At 46.1% G+C, this 12825-nt stretch overlaps 1 protein-coding gene across 1 annotated transcript in view; it reads left to right on the top strand.

Annotated features, from left to right (window-relative positions):
• SKAP1 (src kinase associated phosphoprotein 1) overlaps nt 1-12825 on the top strand; it is a 591854-nt gene that overhangs the window by 490823 nt on the left and 88206 nt on the right. The window contains exon 11 of the mRNA XM_088474694.1: nt 11488-11600. Within this exon, the coding sequence (XP_088330820.1) occupies nt 11488-11600 (113 nt within the window). The remainder of the gene's footprint in view (nt 1-11487; nt 11601-12825) is intronic.

Consider the following 12825-nt stretch of genomic DNA (forward strand, 5'->3'; position numbering starts at 1 on the left):
CTGCAGTGCATAATTTATGCACGCCAATGCAATGGCGTTCAAATGCACTGGCATGCCTGCGTTTCATTGACCACCCCCCTGTCACCACCACCAAATGGTACTTCCTGTCAATCACTCTGCGATGGGCCTGCGTAGTCACTGCAATCGCAGACCTGTACGCAGTGGATTGTTCGCGCACTGCGATGCATGCGCATAATGCAACAATCGGCCGATTGCCTGCGTAATCGCAGTTGCGATCCTTGCTGAATCAGGCCCTCTGTTAAGATCTAGCCACTTTGGGGTTCTTCATGACACCAGAGAAATACAGACACTACTTTCTGGATTCTATTGAACATCATGGTAATATATAATTTATACCAGTGATACAATTGAGTTACATTTTTATGTAAACAAATATCTAAGTACAGAATATATTTCAGTGCCCAGGTGATCATCACGTTCCCTGCTCAGGAGGTGCAGGTATTGCATTGACGAGGAGTTAGGGCATTAACCATTTATCAGACTTAGGCCCTCATTCAGAGCCGTACGCTCTGAGCAGAGCGCACGCTCTGAATGAGGGCCGTCCTCCATAACTATGGAGCGTCCTCCTGGACGCTCGTATAGCTGTGGGTCACCACCCACAGCCTGTACGAGCGTGCACGTTGGTGGCCGCGATGGTCTTGACCATCGAAACTGCGAGCCGGAGCCTGCGGTTGAGGTTTTCAACCGCAAGGCCCGGAGTGATTTTGGCTCTATCAGAGCCAAAATCACTCCCACTGACATCACTAGTGATGTCAGTGGGCCGGCTTCTGACGGTAGGCGTTCCCTTAGGAACGCCCCCGTCAGGGAGGCACGCCCACCAAAGGGGGCGTGCTGTCAATCAACATCGACAGCACGCCCCCTTTGATCAGACACAACGAGCGAAGGAAAGTCCTTCGCTCGTCGCGTCTGGCGCATGCGCACGACGGAACTCCCTCCGTCGTGCGCATGCTCAGTGCAGAACATCGACCCACTTGCGAGCTGACAGCCGCTCGCGAGTGGGTCTGAATCAGGCCCTTAATCTGAAAGCCATTTGCTACAGTTTTAACTTACATTTTATTCATTTATGGGATAAGGGATTCTGGGGACTGCATACCATAGGGTCCAGCACTAAATTAAAGAGTAACAGGGAAAGCAAGCACCCTTTTGTCTGATTTTCAACAAAATATTGCAAGGGAAAGGAGAGAGTCATTGTCACATTTGCTCTGGGGTTGTAATTCTAGCTGTATTATCTGAGTAGGGAATCAAATTAAGATGCTCTAATGTTTCATTAATCAAGGGAATGATAATAAAGGAAATTGTCCTCGCTGTTTAACCACAATAGGGCATTTTTTTGGCTCAGAGAGGAGAGGGGTCGTATACATCTTAATTTGTTTTATTGGAAGAGGGAGGCCCTGTTTACCATGCAGTAATTTGGAATTACCCATTTTGTGTGGTTCAGATTGTGAAATCGATATCTTGCTAGGAGGTTAGAACACAAATTTGTCCATAACCTAGACTACCCCAGAATGAATGAGCATTGTCAGCGAAAATTAATGAGATCAGCAGCCAAACTGTATAACATATATTACCACATCATATCAGGAGAAAGAAGATAAGCATATCTTAGGCTCAGCAGAAACTCGCCCCTGAAAAGCTACATATGTCAGTAGTAGTACAGAGCCTGCCATGGTCACAATGTAAACAAAAATGTGTAATCGTATGAGAAGGAGAAATGTAAAATAGAGAAGAGAAGGGTTATAGGTGGGTGTGGATATTGGGCCTGGTTCAGCTTGGATCGTAGTTGCTAATACGCACGCAATCTGCCGATTGTTGCATTCTGCGTATGCATCTCAGTGCGCAAACAGATCACTGCAATCGGGACTACAGTAACTACGCAGACCCATCACAGAGTGATTGACAGGAAGTGCCGTATGTGGTTGGTGACGAGGGGGTGGTCGTCGAAACGCAGGTGCTCCAGTACGTTTGAATGCCGTTGCAGGGGCATGCATAAATTATCCACTGCAAAGCCATACGCAGCATGAGGCATCATAGCGTGCGCTGAAGTTAGCAATTTCTGAGTAAGGTCTGACCTTGTGCAAGTGTGCGTGAGCCTGCGATGGTACTCGATTGTACCGATGTTTTCGCAATCTTGCTAAACATTACAGATGTGTGTAAGATAAAATGTAGTGCTGCGGCGGCATATCGATCACAATGAATTGGCATACTATCACAGTTGAACTGCGTGCGTAATTGCTATTGCAATAGCGATCCTTACTGAATCAGGCCCATTGTACAGTAACAAACTGAAGTACCAGGGGCAGAAAAGCCTAAAAACATTAGAAAATGTGAGCTGTGAGCAGCGGGTCCATGGAAGCTGGATTGGAACTTATGGGGTGAAGAAGTAATATTCATTACCTCCAAACAAATGACAGATGTAACAAAGAGAAAGTATAAAAAAAGAGATGGAGGGACAGTTATGCCCCAAGTATAATGCAGCCACAGATTGATCAGCAAGAGCGCAAGATGCATACAATTCTATGGTATTTAAGAAAATACTAGAAAATAGCTATGTCAAAAAGCAATCTAATCTCAGTATAATAAAGCTAAGATATTCAAATAGCACAAAGGCACGTGACAGTCTCTAAAAGAAGCGTGCGTGGTAGTCTCTTAACTGACAATTTTTTCAAAACCGCACAGAAATGGTCATGTTTTGTTTAATTAAGTTTAAAAGTATATTTAAATATTTTATTTAAAAGAAATATACCTAGGGGATGTTTTGCACCCTTCTGCCCAACCCCCTTGTCCATAGGCCCCCATTGTAATTTCACTTCCCAACCCCCATCAAAAATAGCACCCCACAGTGTCAAAAGATTACCAGCAATATCAACCACCCACCATCCTAGAGGTAATTGGTCCCTGTGACTGAGCCCTCACCCCCAGGGACAGTGGGTCCCCAGTTTAGCCCCCCCATGTGTCGCTATATATGTAGATTGTTATACAGTATGTCCCCTCTAGCCAAAAAAAAATTAATTGGCAGCATAAACTCCCCCTGCAGCTGAGCTCTGGATCTGCAGAGATCAGCATATTTGTGCTCGGAGGAGAAATATGTTCCCCTCCTTGCACTTTAACTTTAGGCACATTCGCCCCATAGTGCCATACGTACAGCATTTCGGGGTGCGATTCTGGCAGAGATATTGGCGGTCACAGACCGCCACATTACTCAGAGGAGATATGTTCTACACTTGTGCAGAACGGATCTCATCTGCAGAAGCTGGGGGACAAAGCGCCTGGTCTGGTCGCATGCATAAGTGAAACTGGGGTGGGGTGGGGTCTGAGGATGCACCGGACCACCCATTAGCCCTGTTTGCCGATCTGCCATATAGTATCAGGGCCACCATCGGGACTGGAGTCCCGGGCCCGCACAGAGAGGGGGACCCGGGAGGAAGCGGTGCGGATTTCAGCTGGGCTGTCTACTTCAGCCAGGCATGGTGAAACAGCACCGGCAGCATCTCAAACATGGCGCCAACCACAGTGAATCACACAGCTCACGGAATGGCAACCAATTAGTATTGGCCACAGCAGCCGCTCCTGATTGGCTGCCATTTCACGAGTTGTGATTGGCTCGTGGCTGGCACCATGTTTGAAATGTTGCTGCTGCTATTTCACCATGCCAGAATTGCAGAGCAGCGTGGTGCATTAATTACCCCAGTGAAAAGCTGCAAAATTGGACTGCACCAGCAGCTCAGAGGAATACTGCCCATTCATGTGGGTGAGTGGGGACATGGAATTAAGAAATACTATAATGTGTTTTTTCCAAAGTGGATAAAATCATCTCCTGGCCAGGAATACCAAGGAAAGTAGGTATTGACTTTGTATCTTAATATCTACTAACCTTGCCAATACAAGGGACAAGTGACTACTGTTATAACTGCCATATGGGCTACTTCCTAACAAACAGCTGACACTGCTTTGACTAACAAAATACTAACTTGGAATTAAGGGCCTCATTCAGCACGGACCGCACGGCTGCGTTCGCACGAACCCGCAAGCTGCGAAAATATGCTAATGAATGCAATCGCACAGCAACCGCAGCACTATACCAATACACCCATCACTGTATTAAACCGCCCACTTCCCGTGACATCCATCCGCAAGTCAGCGAAAATATCAGTAACATCGGAACCATTCGCACAGTTGTGGTTGACCTGACCTGACCCTACTTCACAAAATGCTAAACTTCCTGTCGCCATCTACACCTCTGCCAGCGTATACAATCACAGGGGCTTAATAATGCACGCCCCTGTAACGGCGTTCAAACGCAAAAGCACGCCTGCGCTCTGCCACTCCCCCCTCTCCACCCCTAAACGGTCACTTCATGTCAAGCACTATGCTATTGGACTGCATGCTCTCTGCAATCACTCGGCTGGTTTGCGCACTGCGATGCATGCGCAGAGCACAAACATCAACCGTCTGCATGCAAGCTAGCCTGAATAAGGCCATAAGATTACTAATTAACAGTGACTTTCAGTCCCTTATTTCTGTTTTAGCAATCCTTGCTAAACGAATATTATCAACATCTAAATCATATGTTTGAGTATTCAGAGGCATCTAGGAGACGCCAGTACATATGTTACATTGTATGTTTTTTTTTACTATGGGTCTGATTCAGAGATGGAAGTTAATCCGATGATTACTGTACATCTCCAACGTTGCAGCGGCAAACGCAGGATTTTTAGGGGGGGGGGTTTCCAAATCTCTCTCTATATATACAGACACACATATATATATATATATATATATATACACACTTTGTATATATGTATATGTATATATATATATATATATATATGAGAGATACACCCCCATTTTTAGTTATGTATATATATATATATGTGAGATACACTCCCGTTTTTAGTTGTGTATCTGTCTGTATTGTTACTCTTATGCAGTGCCCCTAATGCTGTGCCCCCAGTAGTTTTGTCCCATATGCGTGGCCCCCTTAAGTAGTGTACCTTATGCATGGCCCCCTAAAGTTGCCCCCTTAAGTAGTGTCCCTTATGCATGGCCCCTTAACTAGTGCCCATTATACATGCCCCCCCCCCTCCGCCCAGTACTTACCTCACCACCACGCTGTCTCCCGCTTCGCCGCTGCTTTGGCTGGATCAGGCTCTTCACATCGCGCGGGTGACGTCATGACGTCACCCGCGCAGTGCATCACTGGGAACGCTGGCCACTGAAGCGATCGGAGGCTTCTTTAGCCTCCGGTCTCTTCAGAGGCCAGTGTTCACAGTGCAGGGAGCCACAGAGGTCGGAGACGGAGCGCTGTCTCCGTCTCTGAAAAAAAGAATTTTGGATCATCGGGGGGGGGGTTTCTGGGTACTCAGAAACCCCCCCCTGCGTGCGCGGGTGCGTTGGGTCTGTGCATGTGCAGACCCCCCCCCCCCCCAAGCTGTAAGCATGATTGACATGTTGTGGCATTTGTGCGTCACCCCATTTTCCAGGAGGGACATGACCCGGGTCTGCGTCGGTGGGAGCAGATTCCTGGCCTCTTAAGTGACCAGCACCCGGTCAGGCAGCGGGAAGTTTCAGCTCCCATAGCCTGACCAAAGTAGCAACCATCACGACCATCGTTCGTGATGGCTGCGATGGTGATCCCTGCCTGCGACGTTGGTGCTGGGGTCGCAAATGCAGCATCTAGGTGTCTGACACCTCCTTCTGAATTTGCATCTGAGATGGATTGAATTGCACAGCCGCTTGTCTGCGGCTCTTCAAATCCGTCCGTCTCTGAATCAGGCCCTATGTGTTATACATCTATATATATTTATTTTTTAGTATAATAAAATAGCTTTTCAGCAGCGCTGTTTTATGTGAATTGTGTTTAGGGTTGAGTATTCTCTTATTTACAGCTGCAGGCAGTTGATGTGGTTACTATTATTAGTGTTGTAATTAGACATAACCGCCAGGTTTTCTTTTTGGTAGGCTAATTGACTCCCAGCAAAAATTAACCCTAGTGTGTATGTGTGTGTACATGTGGTAGGGAATATAGATAGTAAGTTCCACTGGGGCAGAGATGGATGTGAATGGCCAAATATTCTCTGTAAAGCATTGCGAAATATGAAATAGAGTGTGTGTCTCAAAACAACGCCCCCTGTTTGAGTGGCCACGCCCTCTCCTTTTTTTTTCCACCTTTTGCTAACAGGCACCTTGACCCCTGTTACACTAGAATACATACAGTGGCGTATCTATAATGGGTGCAGTGTGTGCCAAGCACACGGGCCCCCCCCCCCGTCACCGCACACACTGCACCCATATTATTTCAGACTTACCTGTCCATGGTCCCACGTCGGGTGTCTGCGCTGCTCAGAACACCGGAAAATGGCTGCCAAGGCCATTTCTCTGGGGTTCTGCGCATGCGCAGTAGACTCCGGGCACTTGAGTGTGCCCGGACTCTACTGTGCATGCACAGAACGCCGGAAATTGGCCGTGGCGGACATTTTTCGGCGTTCTGTGCATGCACAGTAGAGTCCGGGCACACTCTAGTGCCCAGAGTCTACTAAGGCTCTGGTGGCTGGCTAACCGCGTCAGTCGGCTGACGGCCACCAGGGAGAGAGGAGGGGGCCCCGCACAGTTAGTGTACACGGGCCCCCTCCTCTCTGAAGACGCCCCTGAATATATATACATAATTTGTGATACAGGCCCCCATTTATCAACGAGTTTTAGTCCTTAAAACTCGTTTTCAGTGATAATTAACAGTTTTCTGTAGTTATTATTGCTGATAGCGCTGTTTTTAAGCAACGCTATCAGCACTTCGCCCCCTCATAGCAGATGGCAGGTGAGTGTATTTATCAACGAGCTCTATATGTAAAATAGCGCTAGTTTACCTTATTCTCCTTCGTCGCCTTTTTGCTGCTGATAAACACTGGGCAGGCGATGTCTGGCCAGCACTCTCCTTCCCGGCACCCAGAAGTAATCCCAGTATGCTTTACGGATGCCAGGTTTCTATGGAAATATCCTGATGGTTATGTGTTCAGTGTTCAGCCTGGTTGCGCATGTGCAGGCTAAGCTACAGACGGCGCATGCAGGATCATGAAGTAGTGACGGGACTTCCCTTCTTTCGTCAGCGCTGCAAGAGTGATGAAAGCAGCGCTGACAGGAGAAATAACGATACTGCTCGCTGGGGACTTCCAACATGATAAATACAAGCGTCGGAAAACCAAACACCGCGGTGAGAAAAAACAATATTTACCACAGCACAGCAGGTACTTTGATAAATGGGGCAATAATTTTTTTCCATGAAACAGTAATACAATAGCTGACACGTTGCTAAAAATGGGACAACCAGCTCTCTAGTTTCGCCTATGGTGGCATGTGATGTGACCTTGCCAGATGAAGCTTTTCTGGCTCTGGTTGCATCACATGTGACAACGCCAGTTAATTGGTTAAAGTAGCATGGCATTCCACAGCCAGGTTCTGCCTGAGAAGAGTAGTGGCAAGAGTAATCCTTGCAGGATGTAGTCGGTCATTTCGACCGCCGGTTTCCCGACAGTGAAAGCCCGGCTTGTGACTAATGATAGGCATCTAAATACCAATGCCTATCACTAGCCCCACGCCAAAATCCCGACGCCCGGCATACCGAACGTAGGTTAGCCGCCGGGAGCTCATAGCCGGGGGGGGGGAGGTTTAGGGACTCCCGTGGGGACTTAGAGTTACGTACCCCCCGGGAGGGTTAGGGTTAGGCTAGGGGAAGGGGGGTTAGGGTCAGGCACCACCGGGCGGAGGTTAGGTTAAGGCACCTCCCCGGGAGGGTTAGGTTTAGGGTGCAGGGAGGGGGGTTGGGTTTAGGCACCCCTGGAGGGAGGTTAGGGTTAGGCACTAGAGGGGGAAGTTAGGGTTAGGCACCCCTAAGGGAGGGTTAGGGGGGGGGAGGAGAGGGTAGGGTTAGGGTAAATACTCACCTCAGTCGGGATCTTCATCTTCCAGCGTCTGTATTTCATTCGCCGGGCTTAGGTCCGGCGGTAATTCATACCGATTCCATCCTTGCATATCCTCACATATATTATTCTTACTAACGGTATTCAGCCTCAGGAAGAAGTCTATAGAAGGTATTCCATTCGCAGTGGAGGCAGCACATGTAATCTCCCTGGAGGGGCCTTAATGTAGGATGCAAAAAAGGAATAGTTTACATACTGGGGAGGGAGTAGACTGGAGTGTGCAAAATTTTGATCTCAAGTAGGTAGGCCAATTGTGGAATAAAGTCACAGGTATAGTTCGTACACTCAACTATAAATTTATTGAGGACAACGGTGAAGAGTAAGAAGTGTACACACAAGTGTACACTCCCAGCAGCCTGGAGTATGTGGCATGTAAAGTCCTTAGGAGTCTTGGAGCAGTAGCACCTCACTGTTGAAGAGGGAGGCAATCGGGAAGCCGACTGCCTAAATACCGGCAGCCGGCTTCCCGACTGTCTTATCCCGGCAAGGGTGAAATGCCGGGCGTCTAGATGTAGACGCCCGCATTTCCCCGACACCGGGAGACCGGCGCCCGGCATCACGATCGTAGTGATGCCGGGCGCCGCGAGCGGACAGCCGCGGGTGGGGAGGGTTAGGTTTAGGGCTCCCGGGGGGGGAGTTAGGGTTAGGCACCCCCCCAGGAGGGTTAGGGTTAGGCTTGGGGGAGGGAGGGTTAGGGTTAGGCACCCCCGGGGTGGATTTAAGGTTAGGCACCCCCCGGGGGACTTAGGTTTAGGCAGCGGGGAAGGGAGTGGTTAGGGTTAGGCACTTGGGGGGGAAGTTAGGGTTAGGCACTTGGGGGGGAAGTTAGGGTTAGGCACCCCTAAGGAGGGTTAGGGGGGTTAGGTTAGTGGATACTTACCTATCCACGATCGGGATTTCCAGAACTGTCGGGCTTCCGCTGCGTCGCACTCTGCTCCTGTCGGGCTGCCGCTGACTGGAATCGAACCGGCGGTATTTCATACCAATTCCGTTGAAGAAGGCCCTGCAGAAGAGAGTAGCAAGGGACAGAGACACCAATCGCTGATGTCAAAAACACCCAGGCAAGGTAGCAGAGCTAAAACGAAGTCCACAATATGAGTAAATTTTCAAACCCCAAGTTTAAGAAAAGCAGCCACTAAACAGCAAGGATGGTCTTTGTGGCATTTAGAGCAAAATTGCACCAAAGCCAAATTGATGATCCTCCATTTTCTCAGATTGCAGATGACACTTGCCAGTGAGATGCACACCTGTCCGTTAGAGAGAATATTCGTAAAGGCAGTGGGTCTCACAAGTATTCCTCATACAAGGGGTTGAGACACCCAGACATAGGTTGAATAGTGGGCAAGAAGATTGTCTCCTCACCACTACTTTTGTTGATGGTGAAGAAAGCACATGGATACTCCACAAATAGCAATGCCTTGGAATTCAGTGTTAAGTGAATGGATTTATAGGCATTCAATTTATATTTATGCCTTAAATATTATACAGCCTTTTTGTGGTCAGAACATATGGATTTGCTGTAAGATTTCTTGGTCTTTTTGTTGCAGAAAGGATATTCGGTTGGCGTTTGTGAGGAAGTGTGGGAAATAATTGTCCCTGGCCATGGAGCCAGTCTTAGATATCGTCCTCATTATAATAGGCTACCATATATTCCGGTGGTTGAACCCTCTATTGGATATTGATTTATGTAATTTGGATAAACCTACAGTAATTTGGGTATTTTACCTATTCATATAAACCTGTGGCACTGTGTTAGATTTTGGAGATACATTAATTTATGGATTTACATTTTGTTAATTAGGTTTGTTATACATGTGTAGGAAGCTGAGAGCACATTTACTGGCATATGCTGACTCAGATGCATCTTAGAATGAGTGCCCCACTGTTGACAGTGTTAGTAACAGATGTGAAAGCCATGTTACTATTTTAAGTCGACCAGTAATGATTACGCCTGTTCTCCAACTAGGAGATATGTAATACATGCACTGTTAGGGGTACCTAATGCGTGGAGTTGGGAAACGCTGGTCTAGATATTCCAGAGAGATATGGAGGTTATAGATACATTTTACGTTGTGGTGTATCCAGTACGCAAATGCTATGAAATAAATGAGTGGATGGAATGCTGGATTACGAAACATAGTCATGTATGTAAGGCTGGGGGAAGGTTGCCGTGGCAGATGCGACTGTGGGCATGATTTCAGTTGTACGCTGGTAGCATCGCTGCTCTGTCCTTCATGCTAACATATGATAATGCCGCAGGAGGCATCTTGTGTAAATAGATGCCTCCTGCCGGCTTTTGTGATCTGCTGTTGCGTCTGAGGGCAGACCACATGACCCTTATATGCTATAAGACTCTTCCAGATACCCCTATATGCCATCACCCCTTTCCAGATGGTCCTTATATGTCCTCAGACTTTTCCAGATGCCCCTTGTATGCAATCAGACTCCACTGCATGCTTCCTTGAGTCTATGCCATCATACTCGTCAACATACCCTTTGTATGCCATCAGACTTCTCCCATACCCCTTGTATACCATCATACTCTTCCACATGCCCCTTTTATGCCATCACACTTATCCACATTCCTCTTATATACCATCACACTCCTCCACGTGCCTCTTACAAGCAATCATAACCCTCCTGGTGACTTTTATTATTCGTGTATGCCCTTCCATCTCCTTCCCCTGTTTACCTTTGATACTGGAGTTAATGCAGTTCCAGCCAGGAGCCAGTCAGAATGATACTGTGCTGCTTAAAAGTGTCACACAGGCCACGTCTGACAATCGAGCTAGGGGTTGCTCACACCTGATTTATGGCATAGAAAACAGTCACTCAATAAATATGTTTGAGAATAAACTATGGAAAGTTTTGCTGTATAATGGATTTATACCAGAGCAGATACAAGGAAGACCGATCATTAAAATATTGTTATAGAATTAAACATTATGGCAGGTGAGTAAGACAGACAGTTTATGATATAGAAGATGAAACATTTTTCATATAGAGGAAAGTTCTCAAAGTAAAATAGATTTCCTGAAAAAGCAATATGGTCATATGCCTCCAAATACTGCAGAAATCTGCCACTGACATGATATTCCTGAAATTATTTGCTAATAGATACTGTATGAGAGATTTATTATACACCATCGTCTATATTTAACAAGTTTTAATTAAACTAAACTGAAGTAAATCTGTATATTTTTTTTAGTACAGGTTAGACCGGTGGTACACAACACATGCAGCCACCAATGCATTTATTGTGACCCTGGGTACACAAGACAGATACAGGGAAAGCAGGGACAGAAATAGTACTGGTGTAATTCTTTCCAGGCATCTTGCATCCCCCTGCATCTATCCTGCATTGCACCAAGTCACATGCACTCAATTTGACTCTGGATACAGCCCTGTAAAAAGATGTTGTATGATGTTATTTTTATATCCAGATGAATTCTCTTTCTGTTCATTTTAATGTTTTTGTTTTCATATTTTTCACCAGGGGACTCTGTAATTAACTATGCAGATTATTACCAGGGACTCTGGAACTGCAAGAGTGACAAGAATGATGAGCTGTCATTCCAGCGTGGCGACATCATCCGTATTCTAAGCAAGGTGAAATGGTCTGGAGAGTGGAGCAGGGAGGGAGACTGGTTGGGTTATGGGACAAGGTGCTCTGTACAACAGTATGTTCATTTTCATTTGCTCTATTTGTTTCACATATTGGACAATCCATATAATCTTTCTATGTGCTTTAAGTAAAAGTAGTCCCAGAGTGCAGGGAAATATGTTCATGGCTCACCCGTGTTAAATGGGATTGAAAATATATTAAGCAAAATGTGGTCAACATAGATCTTGTATACAAAGAATATTTTCCATACAAACAGTAGAAAGCTGGTTCACTACGGCATGCAAATTAAGTACTAGTTGTAATAATAATAATCTGGAAACCAGAAGTAGAAAATTATTCCGCAACATCACTCCCAGGGGGCCGTAGCAGGAGGAGAAGATTCATGTAGACGCGGGACGCTTCAGGCCGGCCTTATTGGCAGCAAGTGGTTACAGCTTTATTTATAGCGCAGGATTCTTGGACTTCTGTTAACCTACCTCACAATAAACCTACTGTTTTTTGAACACAATACACAGAAGTGGTTAACAAATATGTTGTCAAATAAGAAGTGATACCGATCATTTCACCAAGCACAAGCTGGACTTCATACTTAGGAAAGCCAGTTCATTTAGGTCCTATATGGAAATAATTAGCAGGAAAGGCCTTTTTATTGAGTCCATAGATAAGAAAGCATGGAGAGGAAACAGATCTTTCCTGTACCTTATTTCCAGTTCAAAGCTTAACAGACATAAGCAAATCATCACATAGAACTAAGATGCAGAAAAACTGAACAATGCAGGTATAACTGTAGTCAATTTACAACCATTAGAATGTTGAAGAGACGTTCGGTGCAGTAATGTGAGCTGCCCTGACGTGAGCATGTCCATTATTATCCTTAAATGACAAAGCTCCAGCATAGTTAACTGCACTGCACACATGTTCTCTGCCACCATACCTTTCTTTATCAATTTGATTGTAGCTGATACATTCCACATTAACAATCTAAAGGTCATGTATACCCTAAACCTATTATTATAATGGTGATACTTTCCTGTTTTTATGTTAATCATGTATCTTAGACCATGTAATCACATTTTGAGGTCAGTAGCAACAGGAGATGAACTAACCTACAAGAGGACACTTTAGGACCACATTTCATCATACCAGACCCAGTGCTCTCTTACCACAATACACACATGTATCCAGCACTTCTGCTCTCCTCAGAATAAC

Source organism: Taudactylus pleione, unplaced genomic scaffold (assembly GCF_031769625.1).
Source record: "Taudactylus pleione unplaced genomic scaffold, aTauple2 ptg000155l, whole genome shotgun sequence".
NCBI classification, from domain to species: domain Eukaryota; kingdom Metazoa; phylum Chordata; class Amphibia; order Anura; family Myobatrachidae; genus Taudactylus; species Taudactylus pleione.